Source organism: Mesoplodon densirostris, chromosome 1 (genome assembly GCF_025265405.1).
Source record: "Mesoplodon densirostris isolate mMesDen1 chromosome 1, mMesDen1 primary haplotype, whole genome shotgun sequence".
In the NCBI taxonomy this organism is placed as follows: Eukaryota; Metazoa; Chordata; class Mammalia; order Artiodactyla; family Ziphiidae; genus Mesoplodon; species Mesoplodon densirostris.
The window spans coordinates 9316535-9343391 of record NC_082661.1 but is presented as its reverse complement, the minus strand read 5'-3'; the positions used below and the strand labels follow the sequence as shown (position 1 = coordinate 9343391).

The window sequence follows — 26857 nt, the reverse complement described above, 5'->3', positions numbered from 1 at the left end:
GGTCACGTATTAAATCTAGGTTTGATATCATGCACTTTAGCACAAGTGATGCCATTTTGGACCTGTGGTTTTTCTCTGTAACAATAAATGTGTGTTTTGGTCTTTCTCCAGGTTCCTGGCTCACAGCTCCCAAAGCTTTGGGGTTTCTTAGGTAACAAGAGCAATGGGAGCATCTGAAATCACTTCAGAGCCATAAAGGTTAAATGGGTGTCTTGTTATTCAAAACAAGCTCCTTTCAACCACTCCTGAGTTTATGTTAATGAGGTGACTTGGGAAACACCCAAGAATGGGGGCTGGTTGCCAGGGGAATGAACCACAGGCTTGGAGAGTTGGAACTTTCAGTCCCACTCAACCTCCTGGGAGGGAAGAGGGGCTAGAGGTTGAATCAGGGGTCACGTGAAACCCCCCATAGAAATCCAAAAGGACAGGGTTCTGAGTTTCCCAGTTGGTGAGTACATTGAGGTGCTGTGAGTGTGGTTCTCTTGGAAAGAGAGCATGGAAGCTCTGATACCTGTCCCCATATCTTGCCCTATACATCTCTTTATCCTGTTACCCGAAAAACTGTGTTCACCTCTTGGTGGGTGTCGAGCCAGAAGACACAGTTGTGGACTGTATGGGAAGACGCAAGAGTCTGGGCTCACTGAAATCATTCCTTTGATCTGCACCTCAGCTAGCTGGGAACAGTATCCTGTATTTTCACATCCTGAGTTTCCTCAGGGCTCACCGTAGGGAGTGGCTGCAGTCTGATGGCTGCTAGGTGGCAGGTATTCTTTTTTCCTGAGTTCCCTCAGGGCTCACCAGCTCACTTTGGAGGGCTGCAAGCGCTGTTGACTGACATCCTTTGTTTACTGACATGGCAGGAAATATTCCATTTCTCACAACCAAGCCAAAGATCAGGAGAAGGAAGGATTTATTATTTGCTCCTAAGTAAGGAGATCTTTCCCACCAGCAAAATTGGGGAAGTTTTACGCTAAGGGTACCTGCATATTCATGAGGGGGCTCGAGCAGAGGAGAATTAAGCATAGAATTGGGGCAAAGGTTGATAGAGTCCAAGCTTTAGTTGACTGAAGGGTCAAAAAAGGTCAACATCATCCTCTTCTTGGATGGGGCCCTTAGTTCCTGCAGAACTCAAAGATATGTGGCAGTTTGTTATGTATATCCCTTGAAGAGGACCTTGGGACTATTTTATCACTGATCTGGGGATTCTTGACTTCTTTTCCTTTTTTCCTGCATTCACTCACTTTCCTTAAGATCATTAGTTACTGAGACATGTTTTAGTGCAAACATTGTGGTCAAGTTTAGATCACAAAATGGCTTAGGCCAAAAGTGGCTTCTCATGTCCAGAAAGCCATGCCTGGTTCTCTCTCTCTGGGGACCCCCTACTCTATCTGCTTACAATCTGGCTGTTCCTGAGTAGTATCCTTTTATAACAAACCAGTAATCCCATAAGTAATATATTCTTCTAAGCTCTCTAGAGCTGCTTTAGCAAATCAAATGAACCCAAGGAGGGGGACTGGGGACTTCCCATGTATAGCTAGTGGGTCTGAAGCCCAGGTGACAACCTGGGCTTGCAGTTGGTGTGTGGGGATGTGGAGTGTGGGCCGTCGTGGGGCTGAGCCCTTAACCTGTGTGATCTGACACTGTGGTCTCCAGGTGTCACCCAACTCAGGGGCATAGAGTTTGCCTTACAGATTGCGGTGAATTCCTCGCTTTCTGAGGTTCCCAAAATACCTTGAGATTTTTGCACCTGTAAGGAGGTGGCCTTCCTAATTTCCCCGATAAAGCTGCTGGGAACCTAAGAGTTTCCAGTCTCTGGAGGGATCAGACAGAAAAAGTAAATGTTTCAATTCTGCTTACAAATGGGTAATTTACCAAATTGCTGTAAATCATAATGAGCTTAAGGGAAAGGTTTCCTTATATCTGGACCAATACAGATTAAAAGCCAGTAGTATTTCAGACAAAACCAAAAAATTATAACCATATTCAGTTTACTCAAGTTTATGTAACTAATCCTTTTTTGTTAACAGTTTTATGAAATCAGAGTTTCCATTAGACTTTTTGAATATCTTACCCAGTTCAGCAGTATGATTTAAAAGTTATCAAAAACCTGTCAAAAAAGTCCTTTCTATGAATCTTCTTGAAAATGAAGCAGTTTTGCAAAGCATCAGTTTAAGTGTCTTTGAATGATAAGGGACTTAAAAAGGCAAGGTTAAAGATCTGATTACAATGTTTTTGACAAAGAAGCTTAACCAAGTTGCTGTGACATACGACATTTTAAGATGACAACTAGAATTATAATATACCAGGACATACCCACATTTCAGAAATTTTATATAATTTTAGGATGTCTGTATTAATAGCATTTATCCATGCAGTATATTCTAAATAGTTTTATCACTCATGTGATAATGCTCTCCATGTAATTTAACATACCAAATGATACTATTAAATAGTTCTCTCTGAAATGCCTCAAGGCCCCTCTGACACATCCCAAAGTTAGCTGGAGCGCAAAGGAACTTTAAGTAGATATTTGAGAAGTTTGTGAAAGATATCAAAAAGTTTCAAAACTCTAGGTAACCAAAGTGACAAAAGATTTCAAAAGCAAATACAGATCACTTAAAGGCAAAGAAACTCACACAATCTGTTATCAAAAGCAGCTATCCAAGAAAACTTTTTTCTCTTAACAGGCAGAGAAAACCAAGTCCAGTCTTAAATTACTGGTCCTGGAGCTCATAAGCTCATCTAAGTGCGCATTTCCATTTCCACTGACCAAAAGTGACAATTGGCAGCTGGCCAAGCAGGGGGAGTGGCAGGGAGAATCCCTGGAATGAATAGTTCCTTCCAGCAGCTGCTGGAACTTACTTGAGAATCCCCTGTAAGGGCTGGCCAGCCATGAGCAGCACATTCACCGAGGTCAACCCTGCAAGTCACCGCAGCTGGCAGCTCCAACTCAGGATTGCCAGAAGCAACTAGACGCCCCAAGAGCGCAGCCCCACGTTGGGTGCCAAAATCTGTTACTGAACTCGGGTTTGGCTGCTCGCCACTTAAAAGCCAATAATTGAGAGGCAAGTGTCAGAAGAAAGGAAAGATGCTTTAATCAGAAAAGCTGGAAATCTGGGGAAAAGGTGGGCTCATGTCCCGAGACCAGCTCTGAAGATTCTGCTCAGCCATGACAGTTTTTAAAGGGAAAAAAGGGGGAAGAATCTCAGTGAATCATTGAGGCAGGAGGTTGGATTCTGCATCATTCTCCACTGTGTGCAGGCTGTCTGGTTCTCTTCACTATTATCTTGCCCAGTGATCTGCCTGCAGGATTGCTATGGGGGATGAAGTGGGTAGGAGCTAGTTATTCTTTCCAGGAAAAGAATCAACAGGTTAGGCAAGGCATGGTGTGCATTCAGGAGAGCATAAGCCAGGAGTTAGGTTAAATTGCCTAGTGCTCTCATTCCTGTATTTAGGTTTTTGAAGGTTAGAGGGAGACAGGAATGGGGCAAAAGAGCTGCTTTCACAGGTAGATGGTGTCAGAATTGAGTTGAATAGTAGGACACTCAACTGGTGCTGGAAAACCGCTTGTTGGTGTGGGGAAGCCTCTCGAATGTTGGAATTGGTCCCAGAATCATTACAAGTGAATCACACAGCCACACTGAGATACAGGGGTGGGGAAGAAAGAACTTTCAGAAACAATGTTTTGACTGGGAACCATGAGGCTAAAGACAGAACTGGACACAAGCACTCTGATTAATTTGATTCTCACAGTGGTGTGTAGCAGTTCTGAAACGATTTTATATGTGGACTAGGTTTGAATAAGCAAATTCATCCTAGATCATGAGTCATAGCCAGGTTTCTCAGTGTCAGAAGTTACCATAAGAAAATCTGGCTAGAATGAACCCTGTGAACTCTGGTACTAGAATGGAATCAAAATATGAAAAAAAAATACACATTCATGCACACATGCAGTGAGGAGAGCCAGGAGGGCACATGTGGTGGGAACCAATGACTGTCACGGTTTAAGGTGAAGCCCTCTTGTTATATCAGAACTTGTCCTTTGGAAAAGCTGAGGTGGGTCTTCGCAGTTGATCGCAGCACCTCTCCTGTGTCTTCTTTTTACCATTCAGACATGCGAAAGCTTCTTAACTTGAAGCGCTTTAAGGATGTTTCGAACAGTACTTTGTCAGCTGGAACGTAATGGAGACGGATTGTGATTCACTCAATGAGTTTAGCAAAAGTTTCACCAGGACACTCGGCAGTCAGGTGTTCTTAACCTTTTTGTGTGCCATCTGTGGAAAATAGACAGCAGTGTAGTCGAGTTTTTAGACCTTTTCTCAAAATGTTTTAAAATGCATAAAGTTAAATATATAGGATCACAGAGGAAATCAGTTACAATAAAAGTGATAAAAATATTTTACATTGCCATATAGGACTATGTGATTCTTAAATAAGACCTGACAGCAGTTTGAATAACTACTATGATTTTGAAGTAGTGATGGGCACCAACAGTATTTCAACTGTTATTTGATATAAAAATATCTGTAATTTCTTTTAGTGACAGTCACAGATAACTCAGTACTGCTGTAACTTGTTGCCTACATTCATAATCAAAGGGAATGGTACATTTCAGTTAGAGGTTCGTGAAATAAAATGTAGTTTTTCCCCCATCCAAGTTTGTGGACTTTGTTGTTCTGCCTTTAGGAGCCTGCAGACCCCAGATTTGATCATCAGGACTTCTAAGTGCGACAGAACTCTAGGCAGTTGAGTAGGAAACAGATCAGACTCAAGCTTCGAAAAGTATTTGGCAAGGCATAAATAACCATTATTCCATTCAAGTAGCAATTGCTGCTCTGTACAAAAAAATGTGATGATGTGGTACAATGGCTTATAACTGTGGAAAATCATTTTGATGGAGTGGGCACCAAATCTGCAGAGGCTGAGGTCAACACTGAGGGGCAGGGGACAGCTGAAAATCATCGTGGAAACCTTGGGCTGAGTGGTTAAAGGCAAAGCAAGGAAACATCTCCTTTATTAAAAACTGTCATGTTAAAAGGAAATTTTTTTTTCTGCCAAAAAGGATAGGTGTTATCTTTCAATGCTTCGGTTAAAAACGGATTCCATTCACTTAGCGTATATAGCGACTATTTTATGATAAGTATCTTCAGTAATCTCCCCCTATACTTGTATACCACTTTTTAAAGTACATTGGATTCTCTTATCTTGTGTCTAAAGTAATTGCTATGTGTTGAACAGTCATCTACTTTGTCAGTAGCAGTATTGAGACTAAGGGGGTCACAGTTGTGTCAGCAGGGAAAAATGGGTGTAGTGAGACCCACTGCCTTGTTTCTCAGTGCTGGGCATTCTGCTAAAGATAAACTTCGGTAGAAAGGTGATATATTGACAAAGAGACACAATGAATTCTGTAGTGAGTTTAGTGAAGTAAATCTCCCCTAGAAATAAGAAATGTGTACAATGTATTGCAGCTTTTGAAATGTAATAGGGCAAGTTTCACGAGCATTTTGTGGAGAAGATGGCCTGGCCCATTCTTTTATTCATTTGGATACATATTGAGGGCCCCATCCAGCCACTGAGCAAAATCGCACCCACACTTAGTTGCATCCGTTCTCCCATTCTTCTTCCCTCTTTGTGCCTGCTGCTGCTGATCACTGTTTCTCCTTCTGCTACCTGGCCCCACTCCCCTGCACGCCCCCTCGCCTAGGCCCCTTCACATTTGCATTTCTTACCTCGCTTCTCTTTACCCTGCTTTTTCATTCATGTCATGTTTCATCAAGAAGAGGACAGTATCTCATGTCTCCCCTTTCCTTTTTTTAAAAATATTTATTATTTTTGTTGTGCAGGGTCTTAGTTGCGTCAGGTGGGCTCCTTAGTTGTGGCAGGCATGTGGGATCTAGTTCCCTGACCAGGGATCGAACCCAGGCCCCTGGCATTGGGAGCACGGAGTCTCATCCACTGCACCTCCAGGGAAGCCCCCCCACCCTTCTTTTAACTGGTTCAAAGTTTTCGTGTCCCAGCTCTGTCTTTTTTTTTTTTTTTTTGCGGTACGGGGGCCTCTCACTGTTGTGGCCTCTCCCGTTGCGGAGCACAGGCTCCGGACGCGCAGGCTCAGCGGCCATGGCTCACGGGCCCAGCCGCTCCACGGCATGTGAGATCTTCCCGGACCGGGGCACGAACCCGCGTCCCCTGCATCAGCAGGTGGACTCTCAACCACTGCGCCACCAGGGAAGCCCCCAGCTCTGTCTTTTAATGAGAAAAAAATGTTCCATGCAACTTTGCCCTAAATTATCTGTCTCATTCTCAAAACAAAATTAGCTAGAAAAATTGAGACAGACACTTTTTTTTTCTGACTGGCCAGTGTTCTTTTTTCCCAGGTGAATCCAAAGCAGAATATATCTAAGACACAGAACTGTAAAGATTGACCGATATGTAGGAGAGATTAACAATGGTTTCAAATATGGTGACTCTTGCTTCTTTTTTTCAATAAGCTTTTCAGTGTACACTCAAAACTATTGAGAAAATATATTGCATCATATTACTACATTTGCTTTTTAATCTGCAAAGCTTGGCTTTGTTTCTTGCCTGTTTCATGAACTGTATCTTGTCCTAACTAGATCCTAAGCTTCTCAGAAGCTGGTGAACTTCACCCCTACATGTTCTCTTAGGCATTTGACAGATGCTCAGTGTATTCTGGGGGTTTTTTGGTGAATGAAAGGAAAACACTAGTTTTTTAAACAGCTTTATTGATATATAATTTACAGAGCAATATAATTCACTATTTTTAAGAGTATAATACAGCGGTTTTCAGTAAATATACAGAGGTGTGCAACCATCACCACAATCCAGTTTTGGAACATTTCTATCACCCCCAAAAGATCATTGTGCCCTTTTGCAGTCACTCGTCATTCTTACCCTGAGCCCCAGGCAACCACCACTCTACTTTGCGTCTCTATGGATTTGCCTGTTCCGGAAATTTCTTATAAATAGACTCATATAATATATGATCTTTTGTGGCTGGTTTCTTTCATTTGGCATGTTTTTGTTTTGTTTTATGTTCAGGGAAAGACTAATTCCTCATTTGTTTCCCCTGTACTAGAATTCTACAGAATAATATTGGGAAGGTATAACAAGCATTCGAAACTGGATGGTCTCTTTTTTCAACAAAATTGTAGCAAATCCTTTGCTGACTTGAAGGATTTGGGGCCCTGCAACAGGGGGACACACTAATGGCAGGAAGAGCTAGTCTTGCAGTTTAACTAAGTTACAACCATGACTCCTTCTGTTATATTCTTAGGGATCAGAGTAGAATTAGTCATTACTATTTGCTGAGCTCTTACTGTACGGTGGGTACCACACTAAACCCTTGTTGTGGATTGCTTCATTAATCCTTACAAAACTTTCCAAAAGGTTATTATCCACGTTTTACCAGGAAGGAAACTAAGACTGAGAGATTTTAACTGAGAGGTTAAAAACCACTTGCCCAAGATCACATAGTTAGTAAATATCAGACTACAACTAGTTCTTTCAGGCTCCAGAGCCCATTTTCTTCTTAACCCATATGCTCTCTTACTAATGAGAAGCTGAAAAAACAAAACTGGCCATGGAAACCAAAAAAGCACAGCCGCTTGCAGCCAGGCAGGGTGGGCTGGGGCACTCTCCTCCCTCAGTTGCCCCTGTGTCCTCACTCAGTCCTGCCCCACGAGAGAATTCTCTTCACAGTGGACAATCAGTACTCTTAGAGGTCCGGTTTCCTTATCCAAGAAGTTAGAGCAATGTGACATTTTAAGAATAAGTTCCACCTCAAAAGTTCTCTTTCCTTGAAGGTAGAAGTTAATTATCTGGGAAATGTGTTTATTCAGAACAGCTCATTTCCAGATAAAGGAGATATATGTTAACAAACCAATTTGTGATTTTGGTTACAAGACGGTGAATCTTAAAATAATGTGCCATGGGCCTCCCTGGTGGCGCAGTGGTTGAGAGTCCGCCTGCCGATGCAGGGGACACGGGTTCGTGCCCCGATCCCGGAGGATCCCACATGCCGCGGAGCGGCTGGGCCCGCGAGCCATGGCCGCGGGGCCTGTGTGTCCGGAGCCTGTGCTCCTCAACGGGAGAGGCCACAGCAGTGAGAGGCCCGCGTACAGCAAAAAAAAAAATAATAATAATGTGCCAGGTTAATGTCCCTTATTATTATGATTTTTTATAAATGTATTTTATTTATTTATTTTTGGCTGCATTGGGTCCTTGCTGCAGTGTGTGGGCTTCTCACTGCGGTGGCTTCTCTTGTTGCAGAGCATGAGCTCTAGGGCGTGCGGGCTTCAGTAGTTGTGGCTCACGGTAAGAGCGCAGGCTCAGTCGTTGTGGCACATGGGCTCAGTTGCTCCATGGCCTGTGGGATCTTCCCAGACCAGGGCTCGAACCCATGTCCCCTGCATTGCAGGCGGATTCTTAACCACTGTGCCACCAGGGAAGTCCCAGTCTCCTTTATTTTGCTGAAAGAAGTTATACAAATGGGTTATAAAGTTATTCCCAAAGAAACTGATGTTCCAGTACTTTTCTTCCCTTTTGTGTGTGTGTTCCTTATTCAATGGGGACTGTTCCTACAGCTAAGAAGAAACTTCCCAATTTGCCTGTCTTCCTGGAAAAATCCTCCTCATGTCCTAAAATCTTCCCAGTCAGAAGCTGGACTCAAAACAACAAATAAGGGCCTACGCTATGCCCCTCTGCAAACATTTACAGATGAGGAGATGATGATAAAGAGCACCGGTGAGTGAACTTCTCAATTTCACCACAGTATTCCTCTGGTCATTACTTGGGCCTACAATGTGAGATCACATGACATGTGACATGATTGGGAGAGGTGTTCATCTAAGTTTATGAATGGAATTTTTGACATTAATTAAAAAAATTTTTTTTGAAAAAAGTAACATGTCATATTAATAAAATAAAGACTTACCAGTATTTTTTTTTCCCTACAGTTAAAAAATTTGCCCAGGAACAAATTGCTCCTTTGGTTTCAAAAATGGATGAAAATTCAAAAATGGAAAAATCAGTAATACGAGGATTATTTCAACAAGGGGTATATAATTAATGATTCTTCCAATTTCAAACTTTCATAAATACCTTCCAGTGTTAAGATGTATGCATACTCTTAAATTTAGGAATTGTAATGATAGCATGATTTCCTAATCAGAATTATCTGGGATCTCTTTTAGATTGAGATCCTAGTTAAAATTTTTTAATTGAATTAACATTTTAAATTAGAAATACTGCGCTTTTTAAGTAAAAGGCTAGAAGCAAGAGCGATTTCTTTAGACCAGAGGTATTCAACCGGGGGCTGTTTTTTGTCCCCCAAAGGACATTTGGCAATGTCTGGAGACTGGCTGTCACAACTGGGTGTGCTGCTGGCATCTACTGAGATAGACGCTGGAGATGCTGCTAAATGTCCCACAGTGCACAGGACAGCCTGCCAAGACCGAATTATCCAGCTTAGTAACGCCAAGGTTAAGAAACCCTACTTTAAACTTCATACCAGCACATCTACCTGGATCCCTATGTATGTGGAAAACTTAAAAGCAAGAGGTGGTATCTGAATTCCACATTAACAAGGGCAGCCAATTTCTAAGGGAGAGGTTATCAGCATGGGAGCCCCAGGGAGAACATTTCAGAGCCACTGCACTCTTCATCTCTCCCTTCTCTATAGGTGTGAAGATTTTGTGTTTGGAACACCAAGGCTATCCCAGACCTAATAGCTCCTACTCAGATCCATTGGCTTAAATCTTGTCCTGTTATCCTGTTTGAAAATTAGCCTTTTCCACGTAACTGTTTTATTTCTTTTTTTATTAATTAATTAATTAATTTTTGGCTGCACTGGGTGTTCATTGCTGCGTGTGGGCCTTCTCTAGTTGCGGTGAGCGGGGGCTACTCTTCGTTGCAGTGCGCGGGCTTCTCATTGTGGTGACTTCTCTTGCTGTGGAGCGCGGGCTTCAGTAGTTGTGGCGCACGGGCTTAGTTGCTCCGCGGGATGTGGGATCTTCCTGGACCAGGGCTCGAACCCGTGTTCCTTGCGTTGGCAGGCAGATTCTTAACCACTGCACCAGCAGGGAAGGCCCCCTGTTTTACTTGTTACTGTTTAAAAGATACCAGCTTTTTTTTTTTTTAATACCATGTATTGTAGTGATTTTTCCACCTTTCTTTTAGCAATGAAACTTGGGAAAATGGAATCTTATGTGGAGCCACAGTGGGTCAAACAGCATCTGTGAGTCCACTTCTCAGCCAGATTTCATCTTCGTTGTTTTCAGAACCTCTAGGCTTCTCTGAGACGTCTTGAGCAACACTCTCCCGAGGAGCAGTTCTTACAGGCAGGGTCACACGCAGCGACGAGTTGCCTGCCACCTCCACAGCTGCTCCTGTCTGGATGTCGTACCCCATGGAGGGTCTGCGTTGCACATCCTGCACCAGCTATTCTCAGCCTCATGTGACTCCTAGCTTCTGTTGTCCCACTTCTGTGGAGGTCACCTGCCATAATAACTGACAGATATTTCCAGTGTAGGGGAAATTGGTGACCTTTTTAGAGAAGCAGTGTCTCTGACAGCTGTTAAAGATATGATAGTCCGATATTCTCATGCTGGCCCCAGTCTTCAGGCACACCCCAATCCTTGAATTCTTCCTCACAGGACATCATTTCTGGTTCTCTCAGCCTTTCTGTCCTCCCCCATGTGGTTCTAACTTCATATCAGCTAAGTTTCCCATCAGCTTAGGATATAACAGCCACACCCTGGCTGTAGTGCGTGTGACTCTAGAGTGCCTGGAGAGGATAGAAAGAAGCGTTGCCCTTTTACCTGTTCACAGCTTTGGGTCTTGAATTACGTGTGCACACATTCTCCTTCTGAAATGAGGACACTTAAAAATGGAGTGTTACGGACGTTTCATGTTCCAGACTTAGGACTGGTTACTGAACAGTCAGGCAGTTACTGGAAAGCCTTGACCAGTATTTGGCCATGTTTACCAGGCACCTGGGCCTTGTCTAGTGTGGAAACACCACCACATGTGGTCTGCTAACCATCTGGACTTGCTAAAATGGTGCAAAAGGAATGGTCATTCAATTATTATCTCGGCTGAAAGAGTCAAGGTGGGGGGTTGACTCAAAGAGATTACGCTAAATGAAACTAGATATTCCACTGCTTTCTTCAGTTTCCTAATTATGTATTTTCTCACTATTCCATTCCAGTATCCTTCAAAGCATTTTACCTCTCTTATTCTTGTTTTTTAGATCCCAAAAGGAAACAAATGATAGTTCTAGCATGTAATTTTATCCTTTGCAAAGATATTTAGTTTCTGTTATAGATTTTTTTGTTACTTAGAGTGAAAGAGCCATACCAAATAAAAGAAAGATATACATATAGAATTTTTAAATTAAGCTGATGTGGTTACAAATTATTTTTGAACTTGTTCTTGCAAGGAATTGTCCCATATAAAAATAGCTTTCTTAATCTGTGTTTCCTTATTTTTCCTTTAGTTGATGGGTATTGAAATTGACACCAAGTATGGAGGAACAGGAGCTTCATTTTTTTCCTCTGTCCTAGTGATAGAGGAATTAGCCAAAGTTGATGCGTCTGTGGCTCTGGTATGTGACATCCAGAACACAATAATTAACAGGCTAATTGGAAAATACGGAACAGAAGAACAGAAGTCTATCTATTTGCCCAAGCTAGCGACAGAACAAGTGAGTTGAGATGAGTTATTGAAATGGATCTGATCTTTTCTAAATATAGGATATTTTCAGGAGAAAAGCAGCCGCAGTGTTGGCTTTTCTATTCAGGACCACAACACAGCACCATTAATAACTCAAGCAATGCTCAATAAATTAATGCTACTAGAAAAATACACTCTGCCTCTCATTTGCCACTTGGAAATTTAGGGAATTATCATTGGACAATAAAATTATTTCTTTTTTGGTCCCAATTATATTGTCTAAAACCTTTGTTGGTAGTTTCATTTACACTGAGATGTCTTTCTCCTGTAATTATGAAAACCAATTTAATTAAACTTAACATTGAATATGTGTGCTTAGGTCTTTAACTCTGCCTTAGACAAATAGTGGAGTATAGTTTGGAAAATAATACTGTCAGAATACCATTACTATTTTGATACGTACAGGCTTTTAGAAGTAGCTAAAAGTTTGATTTTCAAATGTTTATTTTGCTGTAAGTGGGTATTTGTTATGCAAAGTATAAATATAGGTATTAATTTGGAATTTTTTCTTTGCATGTGTAGATAGGAAGTTTCTGCCTTTCAGAAGCTGGAGCAGGTAGCGATTCATTTGCTTTGAAGACCAAAGCTGATAAAAAGGGAAATTATTATGTCATCAACGGGTCAAAGATGTGGATTAGCAATGCCAAGGATGCCGGGCTCTTCTTGGTGATGGCAAATGTAGACCTTACTCTTGTAAGTTTGAAAACAAAGCTGCTCCCCGTTTCCCTCCTAATCTTTTCTCTTCATTTCTTTTTTCCTACTTCCATTTCCTTTTTAGGACTTAGTCTTAAATTCTTCATTCTCCTCAGTACTGAAAGGGTTAAACAACTGACATCTTTTCATCCTCTGATTTACTAATATCCTAAAATAAATATTACAATTAACATGAATAAACATTAGCTACATGGAGGACCATTTAATTAATCTCCTAATCTGTTATATAGGAGGCTAATCTTAAATTTGGTAGAATTTCAGATTTTCTATTTAATAATGAAGAATTTACCTATTTAATAGTACATTTATTTTTAAAAATGTTTTATTCAGTTGGAAAATAGACATATAGCAAAATGATAAAGATATCTTGAGTTTTTTGTCTAGTGTAGCATTTAATTGAATTAAATTTTAAAACTAAAATATGTAATGGGGGCTTCCCTGGTGGCGCAGTGGTTGAGAGTCCGCCTGCTGATGCAGGGGACACGGGTTCATGCCCTGGTCCGGGAGGATCCTACATGCTGCGGAGCGGCTGGGCCCGTTAGCCATGGCCGCTGAGCCTGCGCGTCCGGAGCCTGTGCTCTGCAACGGGAGAGGCCACAATAGTGAGAGGCCCGTGTATCGCAAAAAAAAAAAAAAATAATAATAATAATAATAAATAAATAAAATATGTAATAAAATTAAATTTAAAATGTGGAATTCATCATGTAATACTTTAGTGTCACTTAATAATTTTAATAGCCACAATGGTTTCTGAAAGAGTAAAATAAATAGTAAGGTTCTTGATTTTGAACCTAATGCCCTCCCATACTTCTTGTTTCATAATACACATGTTGTAATTCTGAGTCCATTAGTATTTACTGCTAAAGTCTGTTTTGCTTTGTTTTTTGTTTTTTTGCTGCACTGGGTCTTTGTCGCTGCTTTTGGGCTTTCTCTAGTTGCGGCGAGCGGGGGCTACTCTTTGTTGTGGTGAGTGGGCTTCTCATTGCGGTGGCTTGTCTTGTTGCGGAGCCCAGGCTCTAGGCGCACGGGCTTCAGTAGTTGCAGCACGCGGACTCAGTAGTTGCGGCTCACGGGCTGTAGAGCGTGGGCTCGGTAGTTGTGGTGTATGGGCTTAGTTGCTCTGTGGCATGTAGGATCTTCCCAGACCAGGGCTCGAACCCATGTCCCCTGCATTGACAGGCGGATTCTTAAGCAGTAGACCACCAGGGAAGTCCTTAAGGTTTGTTTTTCGTTTTCTGTTTACTTTGAACTCTGGAAACAAGGGATCTTATCAGTCAAAGTGGTTATAGCATTTTAAATCTTCATTTCAGGGGTATAAAGGAATTACCTGCTTCTTGGTAGATCGTGATACTGAGGGCCTTCATATAGGGAAAACAGAGAACAAAATGGGAATCAGAGCTTCTTCTACCTGCCCATTAACGTTTGAAAATGTCAAGGTGGGTATCCTAGATGTGGAATGGCTTTGCCTGAAAGTATAGCTGTGCGAGAAAGGCGTCGCACTATTAGGCGTGCATAGGAGAGTACTTTGTAAAACTCTTGAACGATGATCTTAGGTTAGGTTATGACCTAAATGTACTTCCCACGAGAGTTTAGGCCAGAGGTGGAAACCTGTCTGCCCAGCAGCTGGCCTCAAGAGCCAGCCCGAGGATTAATCTCATTTATACTTCATGAACCTGGTACTTGCGCATCACACGTAGCTTCCGAGGAGTGTGGTGTCGGCCCAGCAAGGCCACAAGATGGGGGTGTTGCCCAGTGAGAGTGGAAAACAGCCAGGCAGCGCCCACAGTTTAGAGTTGAGTCTTAACAAAAAAAACGAGGAAAAGATAACTAGAATGCTGTGCTTTAGAACTTTACATAGGTCGGACAGGATGTGATGGATTTTCTACCACTCATTAGATTGTGACCTTTTTGCTCATTGGTGATTGTGTGTGTGCCCATGGGGTGTCCTTATGGATGTCCTGTGAGCCTCACTACTGCACCCCAACTGTCTTTCTTCTCCTAATTTCCCTTTTCTTTCTCCATTCTGCCCACTCTCTCTCCTAACTGCCCATACTAAGAAGCTAAGTGTATTTTCTAAAATTACCTAGTCTAGATCTTTTTTCAAGTAAACGGTTGAATAGTTTTATGTATTTCTTCTCTCCTCCTTTCTGTTTGGTACACATGCCTGTGTACATACACACACACACACACACACACATAAGCAAGCACACGGCCCTCAGCTGATTTTTGTTGTGATAATAGTCTCAACAGAAGAAAGGTTTACTACCCTTACATGTTTTCTGCTATTCCTTATATTTTATCTTACATTGTAGCATACAGATAAGTGTTTGGGGAAAATTGTTACTCATTTATGTTATTGATTAATTGTATGAGATTTCATTTTTCTAGATTCACCGAACGTCTGTGCTGGGCTCTGGAGGATGCAATAGTGAACAGCATGGACTTGAGTCCTATCCTTCTGAGAGCATGTGGGAAACAGTTTAGAGGAAGACAGAGACATAGCAGATAATTTCCTTGGAGTTTAATAAGTACCATGCTAGAGAATTACCACAGAAATTGGGAGTATATGTGCATTAAAAAATATATTACCAAAATGAATTATGTTAAATTAAATTGAGAAATAACCACGTTTTTCTTTTCAGGTTCCAGAAGCCAATATCCTGGGACAAGTTGGACATGGCTATAAGTACGCCATCGGGGGTCTTAATGAAAGTAGAATAGGAATTGCTGCACAGGTAAGTCAAATTTTAGCCCTTTAACTTGACTCTTCCACACACAGTCAATTAAAATGTAAAAAGAAAAAATGCAGTAAAACCAATGAGTATTTGAAAGCTTGTGAACACAAGATGGCACCCTTCCCTTCCATGAGGTAAAAGAATAGCTTCTGGCTGTGATTTCTTTAAAATTCCACTTTGGTCAATTATATAATGTCCTGAGAACCAAACAATGGCTTAGTGGTAACAGTTTTTCTGCTTTGAGAGCATTAGAGTATTATCTAATACCTGGATCGATAACTTCTTAAGTACATTATAGATTAAATGTGGTATTTTTTTAAATCAACTTTTCAAAGTATGTGATTCATTCTGAAATTTTTAAAATTAAGAATAAGTAACATTCTATTGTATAGTAAGAGTCTCTATAGATAATAAAAGATTTGTTGCTTAGTGTTTTGCATGTGAAAATGAGACATTTTTTTTGATATGGCACTTAAAATGGCAACAATTAAACAGATACGTATGATGAAAACTATTCAATTTTTTACCAAATTTGCCCTTATAGCATATTAAATTTTTCTATTAGGTGGTATCAGTTATTTTCTAGAATCACAAAATGAATAAAGTCTTTGGTTTTATTATGAATTATTTCATTTTTGTAATGTATTTATTTTTAATCATTGAGTATCCAAAATTCAAAAACTTACAGCTTTTATATTTTGAAGATGTTGCATATATTAGCTCTTTGGAGTATTTAAATTGTAATTGTACTCTAGGTTTTTTTTCTTTTTTTTTTTTTTGCTGCTGTTAATTTGCTAACAAAGTATTCTCAGATCAAAACTTAACCCATGTTTCCCACAAAACTAGATAATAGGTTAGTAAAGAGATCTGGCTTATCTGTTCTTTTTAAAGTTTTTCTGTGATTCAACTTTATCAGATATGACATTAAAAACTACAACACTGGATTTCCTTGTTCCCAGACCTGTAAATAATATAGATGTCTGGCAGTAAACGCACAGCCTGGGCTTTAGTCTAATTACTCCAAGTTATCTTATAACCTAATTAAAAGTTAAGGTCAGAAAAAAAGAGAGAAAAAGGTAAAGTCTGATAGTTATTATTTCTTGGTTAATACTGTGGATGCTTTTTGGAGAAAGAGGCACATGTAACAGTGAACTGGAGGCATCCAACCTCAAGACTCTGTAGTTGTAAAGAATTTAGTTTTTCAGTATTTATAGTGAAAACATTTTACACTGTTTTGGAAAAGCCTGTTTTGATTGACAACTGATAATTACGGTTTTTGTGTCAATATACCATATTGTTGGCATACTGTAAACTTTAGTTATAAGGGTTTAATGACATTATCTTCTCTCATAGCCAAAAGTGCAGTGAGTCGCTGTCTCACCTTAATTTACTTTTGGGGTTTTGTCCTTTAGTTTTTAACGTAATATTCCATTCTCCAGAAAGTTCAAAATAAAAGGCTAAAGGAAAATTTGAATGAACACTAATGAAATATTGATAAGTTTGTGGGCATTTCCCCCAAAAGCTTTAACTATTGATTTTTCTTTTCCTTTTTCTAAAACCTACATGGTTTGGCATAATTAGATAGTGATTTTTTTTATTAGTTATCTATTTAATACATATTAGTATATACATGTCAATCCCAATCTCCCAGTTCATCCCACCACCACCCTCCCCTTTCCACCCTTGGTGTCCTTACATTTGTTCTCTACATACATCTGTGTCTCTGTTTCTGCCTTGCAAACCAGTTCATCGGTACCATTTTTCTAGATTCCACATATATGTGTTAATGTACAATATTTGTTTTTCTCTTTCTGACTTACTTCACTCTGTATGACAGTCTCTAGGTCCATCCACCTCTCTACAAATGACCCAATTTCGTTCCTTTTTATGGCTGAGTAATATTCCATTGTATGTATGTACCACATCTTCTTTATCCATTCGTCTGTCGATGGGCATTTAGGTTGCTTCCATGACCTGGCTATTGTAAATAGTGCTGCAATGAACATGGGGTGCACGTGTCTTTTTTTTTTTTTTCTTTTTGCGGTATGCGGGCCTCTCACTGTTGTGGCCTCTCCCGTTGCGGAGCACAGGCTCCGGATGCGCAGGCCCAGCGGCCATGGCTCACGGGCCCAGCCGCTCCGCGGCATATGGGATCCTCCCAGACCGGGGCATGAACCCGTATCCCCTGCATCGGCAGGCGGACTCTTAACCACTGCGCCACCAGGGAGGCCCCGCACGTGTCTTTTTGAATTATAGTTTTCTCTGGGTATATGCCCAGGAGTGGGATTGCTGGGTCATACGGTAATTCTATTTTTAGTTTACTAAGGAACATCCATACTGTTCTCCATAGTGGCTGTATCAATTTACATTCCCACCAACAGTGCAAGACGGTTCCCTTTTCTCCACACCCTCTCCAGCATTTGTTGTTTGTAGATTTTCTTATGATGCCCATTCCAACCGGTGTGATGTGATATCTCATTGTAGTTTTGATTTGCATTAGTGATGTTGAGCAGCTTTTCATGTGCCTCTTAGCCATCTGTAATTAGATAGTGATTTAATGGCTACCTAGTGTTAGAATTTAGAAACAATTTCTAAGCTTGAGTCATTCAATTGTTACGGAGATTAGTTTGCAATGAGACCGTCCAGCTAAAACTGTCACCACATCCTGATTAATTCTTGAAATGTATGAACTGATGTTTTTACCAGTTCCTCTGTGCAGTTATCCTCAACTCTAGCTGTGCATTAAAACATTAAAGAGTTTTTAGAATGCTGGTGTTTAGGCCACACTCACCCACCCCCCATTATTGAGCTCCCCGAGATGATTCTCATGTGCTGCCAGGGTTGAGAAACGCTGCTCTTTTATGTTCCGATGCCCTCCCTACCCACCAAAGCTCTTGTTAATCCTGAGCATATACAAAAGAAGACCAGAAATGACCTTGTACACTTGACTTCTAGAAGGACTAGAGGCAGCTACTCTAGTCTTTGAGGCCAGTCTTTGAGCAAAATTTCTGAGGCTCACTTGGTGCCTGGAGACTCAAGCCTAAGGGAGAAGAATCCCAAAAAGTAACCCGGGTGCATGAGCACAGCCACACCAGGAGATTTAGCTCCTGGGATCAAATGTGCTCTTCTTCACAGGAAATTACTCAAATTTTCTCCCAATTACTAGAACTTAAGTTCTATAAATGCAGTGGATGAAGGTCATTAACGTTAGACTTCACCATCTCGGTATCTCTAGACGTTTCCCTACCCCAACTTTTCAATTTGGCTGTAAAAAGCATTCATAACTTGAATAACTTCATAACTTGAATAATTAAGAGCATAAACTTATAAAAAATAAGAAATTCTGATTTTTTTATTTTAACAGATGCTGGGACTGGCTCAAGGATGTTTTGACTACACTATTCCATATATTAAAGAAAGGGAACAATTTGGCAAAAGAATATTTGATTTTCAGGTATATAATTACTACCATCTTTCTACAGTGCTGTGCTCTCCCCCTTCCCATTAATGAAGAGCTTCGTTACAAAGCTGTAAGGGAATCCCCTCAGGGATTTTAACGGGAGAGGCACAGAGTGGAAGGAATAGATCTTGGTGCATATACTTGTGCTTGCCTTGACCTTCTCCAAGGGCAGAGCAATAGTCCTTGAGGCCTGGCTATGGCATGATGCAGGATACCTTGGTGAGCACTTGGGAGCTGCCTCCTCACTGCTTCAGAGTTCCAGGGCATGGGGTCTGTAGTCAGACTTCCTGGGTTTAAATCCTGGTTCTTTGTCTTACTATTACTAGCTTTAGTTACCTCACCTCTCCAAACCTCAACTGCCTCATCTGTAAAATAAAGATAACACGCTGTACCGTCTAGGGTGATTCAGAATCAGGTAAATGTTTTAAGTATTTGACACATTGTTAAAAATAAGTCAAAATTTTAAACCTAATTCTATGATCATTTATTTTTTAAATCTTGGCAGTTATCAGTTACCTGAACTTTGAAATTTTTTAAAGAAGCAATACACGTAGTGGTTTATTTTATTATTTATTTATTTATTCGTTCTTTCACTCATTTATTGTGGCTGCGCTGGGTCTTCGTTGCGGTGCGCCAGCTCAGAAGTTGCGGCATGTGGGATCTTAGTTACCCGACCAGGGATCGAACCCGGGCCCCCTGCATTGGGAGCGCGGAGTCTTAACCTCTGGACCGCCAGGGAGGTCCCTGTAGTGGTTTATTTTAGATTGCAGATTTTAAACTATTCTTGCGAAATGAATGTGAATTTTTGGACGGGTATATTTTGAATCTGTCAGTGTTCCACATCCAGGCAGGACTTTGACAATGAGCTGTTTTCGGAAATCACAGTTCTCTACCTTGGGCCTGAATGTTACAGGGGCTCCAACACCAAGTGGCTCACATGGCCACCCAGCTAGAAGCTGCAAGATTACTCACATACAACGCTGCAAGGCTTTTAGAAGCTGGAAGGCCATTCATTAAAGAATCATCTATGGCCAAGTACTATGCATCAGAGGTAAAAAAAAAAAAAAAAAAAAGTCAGTCTTTTTATTTTTTTAAAGATATTTATTTATTAACCTCTTCATTTAGAAATGTTGGTTACACATTTGTTTTTCAAGTAAAATAACATGAACTTTCTAGTTTCTGCACCAGAAATGCAAAAAAGTAAAGCTTCCATAAGGAGGTGCTTTGATTCTGTGAGGTCTCCATGTTTTCATAGGCTCTTAGGTGGCGACCGGGGCACTCCGTTCAGGCAGGAGGCCCACCGTAAATCCCTGGATGAGCCTCAGCCGAACGATGGTTGGGAGGAAGTGAATGCCCTGGAGATAATGTGAAATAAAAATGCCCAAGAAGGGACTGTCCATGTGTTGATGCTTCCCGCTCATGCATATGCATTCTACATGTAACACACTGGACTTTGGTGGAAACTTAGCCTCATCACTGGGCTGCTCTCTCCCAGCTTCGGCAGTATGTCTTAGTCATTCCCTGGCTTCAAATATTTATTTAACCTCTTCAGCCCCCAGATTTAATCTTCTGCCTCAGCCTCCCTGCTGAGTTCCAGACTAATAGATCCCGCTTCTGCTTTACCTACCCACCTCCCCCCGACCCCAGTCGCAAACCTGAGTCCGCTTGACGCCCTCCTTTCCCTCATCCCCCAGTTGAATCCATCCTCAGTTTTGAGGATTCAACCCCCTAAATGTTTCTTTTTTTTTTTTTTTTTTTTTTTTTTTTTTTTTTTTTGCGGAACGCGGGCCTCTCACTGTTGTGGCCTCTCCCGTTGCGGAGCACAGGCACCGGATGTGCAGGCTCAGCGGCCATGGCTCAGGGGCCCAGCCGCTCTGCGGCATGTGGGATCTTCCCGGACCCGGGCACGAACCCGCGTCCCCTGCGTCGTCAGGCGGACTCTCAATCACTGTGTCACCAGGGAAGCCCCCTAAATATTTCTTGAATTTGTTTTTCTCTCCCTTCGTACTGCCACCTGTCTAGTCCAAGCTGTGCCGTTTCTTTACCAAACCACTGGAGTCACCTTCTAACCTCTTGTTTTCCTCTGTTGCTTTCTCCCATCCAGTGTCCCTTTTCAAAGTATCCGTGAGGTCATGCCACTCTCCAGCTTTAAACCCTTCAGTGGCTCCTCACAACAAATGGGACCTTTTTATTCGTTTCCTATTGCTACTTTTAACAAATTACCAAAAATTTAGTGGCCTAAGACAGTACAATTCTATTATCTCACAGCTCTGGAGGTGAGACGTCTGAAATGAGTCTCACTGGGATAAAATTAACGTGTCAGCAGAGCTGCCTTTCTGGAGGCTCTAGGGGAGAATCCATTTCCTTTTCTTTTCCAGCTTCTAGAGCCAACTCTGTTTCTTGGACTCATAGCCCCTCCCTCCGTCTTCAGAGCCAATAGTGTAGGGTGTTCAGATCTGACTGCTTTCTGTTTTCGTGGTCACATCATCTTCTCTGCCTCCCTCTTTCCTTTATAAGGACCCTTGGGATTACACGAGACCCACCCAGATAGTCTGGGATCATCACCCCATCGCAAGGTTCTTAACTTAATCACACCTGCAAGTCTCTATGCCATGTAGGTGATGAACATTTACACTTTCTGGGGATTCTCCTGTGGACATCTTTGGGGGCCAGTACGTTATTCAAACTGCTCACCATCATGTGCGGCCCGCCTGCCCCCAATTCCCTTTTTACAGGTCACCCCGATCCCAGCCCATTGGTCCTCAGGCCCTTGAGGCTGAGGAACCCATTTTCCCCTTGGAGCCTTTCCACGTGTCATTCCTCAGCTTGAAATGTCCCCTAACTCATCCTTTAGTTCTCAGCGAGGCTGTAATTTCCTCACCTATCCCCCATCTAAGTCATGGCAGCTTCCCTAGCAGGCTCTTGTCTTGCCCCATACAGTTTTTCAGTTTCAGTGATTGCGATTCAATGTCTGTCTCTCTGAATGACCAGCAGGACCAAAAGGGCAGTGAGTGACTGGCCACCCCTCACCATTGTGGCTGGCAGAGTGGTTGACATAAGAAGGCCCTTGATTAACATTTGCTGAGTAAATGATACCTGTCGACAAGTATGAGTCTAAACAAATACCCTAATTTTCTTAAGAAAATAAGAATTTTGTGAACTAATAGGATATTTTACATAAATGTATGTATAGAGAATGGGACTAAGGAGAAATGCTAATTTATAAAACGACATCAATCTTTCCAACTGCCAATAACAGTGAATCCATGTTACTAAGAATATTCTACAAGAGTGTTTGTAATGCATAAGTTATGTGGCTTCAACATGTGATTTGCTGCTGCTTTTTGGTAGATTGCGGGCCTAATAACTGGCAAATGTATCGAGTGGATGGGAGGAGTAGGCTACACCAAAAATTATCCTGTGGAAAAATACTTCCGAGATGCGAAGATTGGTAAACAGAGTTTTTACATTTATTTTGTTTTATTTGACTCTGTAGGTGTTTTAGGCTGTTGTATCTGTTTGATTTTTTTTTTATTACTGGTACGTAGGCAAAGGCAGTTTTAATCTCTTCAGTTATTACGTTTATTGGCTCTCCTTTTCTTGTGGCCGGGTTATTTTCCCCTACTTCTTCCTTCAAAAAAATAGATTTATATATATATATTTTTAAAACATCAAATTTCCTTTTTAAATGCCTCAAGGCCTCTGAAGGCCTTTCAGTAAAACCACAACAAAATCTACTGTCTTAATTTTTCTTTTACTAAAAATGTTAATATTTTCTATTAGTTTAATGCTGTTGTTTGAAGCTCAGTTCTAATTTTAGACACTAAGTGCCTACCCAAGCCTGAGCATTCCGCTGCTCCACTGCCAGGTGGGAAAATAGAAACAGCAGTTATGAAAGCTGCCTGTTCCTGAGGAACCATCCAGGCTTGTGTGTTGATAGTTTAGGAACAAAAAACTTCCAACTGTTTAATACTGATTCTGGAAATCTGTAAACCAAATAGAAAATTGTTATCTCTTAGTCAGAATTACCTTGTCAAATAGTACCATATTCAGGGGACATTAGACACTATTCCTGGTAAAGTTTTACAGTAAATGCAGAGGTAATGTTTGCAGAGCTGTTTCTTGCATAGACTCTTAACCATAGCTCCACTCCTAATTGTTCCTTTTCTCCCCTTTGTTTAAGGTACAATATATGAAGGAACTTCAAATATCCAGCTGAACACCATTGCAAGGCGCATAGATTCAGAATACTGACAGCCACGGGAGTGGGACCCCTCCCTGGTGTCACTCGTGTAAAATTTTAAACTATTGTGCCTTGTTGGGGGCTGCATTGAATGATTTTATTTAGGCCCTTCTCCTTGGATCTGGAGGTAGACCTTTCCTGTCTCCTCTTTCCAATCTGCTTAACTTAGGCTCAGAAAATCATTTTTAAATTTTGGGAAGAAATACATCCATATTTTCTCCAAAACTATTTTTAAAACTCTATATGCATTATCATTTTAGCTTCAGGGTATGTAGAATTTCACTCTACTAGAATTTGGAAAAATAAAGACAATATAAGTATTTCTTGCAGACATGGGTATTTTATATCCCTGTCATTGTGCATCAGTCAGAGAGACGTTTGTGAGAGTTGGCAATTCTATAGAAGAAATAGATTTGATTCTAAGTTGCTAAACTAGGTAGCAACTGATCAAAAATTATTTAGAAAAATCGAAAAGTTTTAGTTCTGAATATCTGAAACTGAGTGGAAAATGAGGGTATAACTCTGTAGTTTATATAATCAAAGAAAGCATTTCAACAAAGGAAAGCAATATAATTTGTTACTATAATTGACCAGTATGAAAGGTGCATTTCATTATGGTTTCAGTAGATCATTTTAAAAACAAGTCTCTACGTTAGTTTTCAAGTATGAAGTTTAGATAATTTGGTTTAATAATTAGAATATACTCAATATTGTAATATTCATTTTTTCTGTCTTTAAATTGAATACTGTTTTCTCAAACTTAGTTATTGAGCTTTATCATGAATAGTAATTCAGAAATTATATTTTGGTTCAGTGATTCTCAAGAGGAGATGTCTTGTCCCCATAAAGAAGTGTATTAAAATCTTGTAAGGAATGAGGGATAGGGAGTGTAGAGTTCGAAAAGCATATTTGGTAATATAAAACATGACATTTCTGGGAAGGCAAAAATAAATCAGTTGTTTTACAGTCAAATTATGGAAAGGCAAAGCTCAACATAACATACGGCTGGCGATGCCATTTCTTCAGTATCAGGGATTCTCAATCAGAGAGACCTTGTAGGGTACAGGTCCTCAGTCCCCTCAGGAGGGAGGAGGACAGTGAAGGGTGAGTGTTTTATATTTTCTGGAAGGGGACATGGGTTAGAGATGTTGAAAAATGTTTCAAGGCTCATACAGTTGCTTAAAGTAATCACTGCTGTCAAAAGGGAAGCACTTTAGTACTTTAATGAAAGGATAATGTTTATTAAGAAAACTTGACATTTTCAAAGTAATTTTGCTTTGTGCGTTCATGTTCATTGAATTAATTTCTATAATGGATACCATAGTTAAATATTCAGAACTGTGTAAATACAATTGAGATAGGAATTACATTAAAATATTAGGAAGAAATACGGACAAATTTAGACCTTAGATCAAAAGAGGTAAAGTCTACTTGATTTTCAGATAGGGCTGATGGAAGCCAGTCATTCAGTGTTTTAGAACAAAAAGACAGTAATCTGATAAGGAAAGTAGGGGATGGAGGAAATGCCCCAAAGGGGGGCTTGGACATCTTTAATTTCTGTGATTATGTGAGAGAGGTGGACTTTTCAGATGACGGAATAGAAGCCAACGTTAGTAAAAAGAATCCCAGCTTCCTCCTGTAGAGTTACAAACACGTGAAACTACAATAAGCCACTTTCAGATTAGCATGAGAGAGGCTCCCGTGTACATCTAGACCTTGAATTTATAGTTCATATTGATATAGTTCTAATTGTGTATATATTTTTTGTGCAGGTTCCCAAATAACAGTTGAAAATGAATTATGTATTGTAATTAATATCTGTACCTGCCTTCTTCTATTAGTGAATTGTGTTGTTGTACCATTTACCAAAGAGGATGTTGTGGGTTTTCCCCATAGTTCTCCCATTATAGCTTTTCTTAATAACCATGACTTTGGGGGTCTTGAGTTTGTGTCTCGTGGAGGACAAGTTTGTTTACCTCCTGAAGCCTGTCACTACTGTTTGTTAATTTGATGATAGGGCCGTCATGGGGCTCAGCAGGAAGAGACTTGAACACAAGCAACAAGTCGTGTTTGTGTGGCAGAGCTGGACTCAACCCAACTGCCAAGGTAGTATTGTTAGACATTTCACTTTACAACACAAAAATGAATTGGTGTCAAAGATTTTAGAATTATGGAAAGCAAAATCTAGAAAGAGTTTAGAGAACCATCCAGCCAACTCTCTCATTTAAGAGTGAAGGATTGGGCTTCCCTGGTGGCGCAGTGGTTGAGAGTCCGCCTGCCGATGCAGGGGACACAGGTTCGTGCCCCGGTCTGGGAAGATCCCACATGCCGCGGAGCGGCTGGGCCCGTGAGCCATGGCCACTGAGCCTGCGCATCTGGAGCCTGCGCTCCGCAACAGGAGAGGCCACAACAGTGAGAGGCCCGCGTACCGCAAAAAAAAAAAAAAAAAAAAGAGTGAAGGATTCATACAGCCCAGGATACTTGCCCAAGGTCATCCATCCAGGGCCAAAGATAAGACAAGGGTCCACATGCACTGGGTCCCAATTCCGTGCTCTTCCTACCGTTGACTACTGTCTCTGTTCAACAAAGTTTGCATTTCATCCTTGTTATGTTTCAAGACTCTATTGATTTATTTTAGGTTTAACTGATAAAGAATTAACACTTCAGAAGTGTTAAGATTGATCAGTGTCGTTACTTACATATATTAATCACCTGCCAAACACACTGGCTCTCCAAGGATGTAGCTGGTATGTCAAATGTAAAGATTATTGTGTGTGACCACTTGGTTTTATGATTATGATGTGTTTTAGTAAATGCACTAGTTATATCCTTGCTGATGTATTTTTGCTGATCTTTCATAAAGTGAAACTTTTGTTGTAATGGTACGTATCAGACTGTAGTCCGTGTTACAAAGTCAGTATTCTATGGAGAATGAAAAAATAAAGCACGAACTGGAGACTTTTGCTACTCTAATAAAGCAAAATTGTTTGTTATACATACAGAAGTAAGAAAATAATGTAACCTTCCTGCAAGATAGACACAACACCTCTGTTTACCAAGCTGATAGCTTGACTCTCATGTAAACCAATTTTGTTTGTTTTCAGGGAAGAGGTCTTACCATTTAACTTTAAATTCTTGATGCTAAATAAAATGTTACCAAAGGGACTCCCTTTTTTTAAAAAACAAAATAAGCAGCTCTTCAATAGAGAGGTCACCTCTTTTGAGCACATCTTCACAGTATAGCTCTTATTTAGCTGATATTTATGCTCATGTTTATAGTAGTACCTCTGGAAATTTTATATCGTTGAACCTTTTACTCAGTAATATGCTATTGTCTAACCTTATAGGAGATTTCAGCCTATCTGTTCCCCATTATTTCCTACATTATTTTAGAAATCTAGATATTAGTCCCTTTTTCATTTGTCATTCAGTGACCTGTGCCGAGCAGTTGCTGTGACCAGGGGCCCAAGGTGCTATGGACTCCAAGCTGCCATGCAAAGATGAGTAAGACCAGATTCTTATCGAAATGTATTTATGTCAGGTGTCTTTTTTCTGTTCTCATTGGTGTATCCTCACACATAGAAAACCAGCAAGGCCAACCCTATGCAAAATTATTTCTTTAGATCTGTTAGAATGATAAACATAGCACTAAGCTCTCTTGAGCTCTTATCATGTGCCAGCCATTATTCTATGCTCTTGACGCGTAGTAACTCACAGCCCTATAGAGTAAGCGCTCTTGTTAGCCCATTGTAAAGGCAAGGAGACTGAGGCATGAAGAGGGAAATAAATTGCTTATTGATACATGACAGAAGTGATTCAAACATGGGCAGTCTGGCTGATGAAGGCCCTCCCAGATTCATTCCTTTGGGTCTTTAAGGTTTGTTAATTTTCAGGAGTCTTCCAGTAAAATGCCACTGCCAACTAGCCCTTTATTAGCTAATAATTCTTCAGGGA

At 40.7% G+C, this 26857-nt stretch overlaps 1 protein-coding gene across 3 annotated transcripts in view; it reads left to right on the top strand.

Annotated features, from left to right (window-relative positions):
- ACADSB (acyl-CoA dehydrogenase short/branched chain) overlaps positions 1-25942 on the top strand; it is a 39247-nt gene extending 13305 nt beyond the window's left edge. Inside the window, exons 2-11 of one of the 3 annotated variants that reach the window (XM_060098504.1) lie at positions 8604-8763; positions 8976-9076; positions 11516-11722; positions 12274-12444; positions 13776-13901; positions 15108-15200; positions 18565-18654; positions 19574-19711; positions 22012-22111; positions 22844-25942. In XM_060098504.1, the coding sequence (XP_059954487.1) occupies positions 8604-8763; positions 8976-9076; positions 11516-11722; positions 12274-12444; positions 13776-13901; positions 15108-15200; positions 18565-18654; positions 19574-19711; positions 22012-22111; positions 22844-22914 (1257 nt within the window). In that variant the 3' untranslated portion in view covers positions 22915-25942. The remainder of the gene's footprint in view (positions 1-8603; positions 8764-8975; positions 9077-11515; positions 11723-12273; positions 12445-13775; positions 13902-15107; positions 15201-18564; positions 18655-19573; positions 19712-22011; positions 22112-22843) is intronic. The other 2 variants (XM_060098513.1, XM_060098522.1) reach the window with 2 other exon arrangements.
- Positions 25943-26857: the final 915 nt, after the last annotated feature.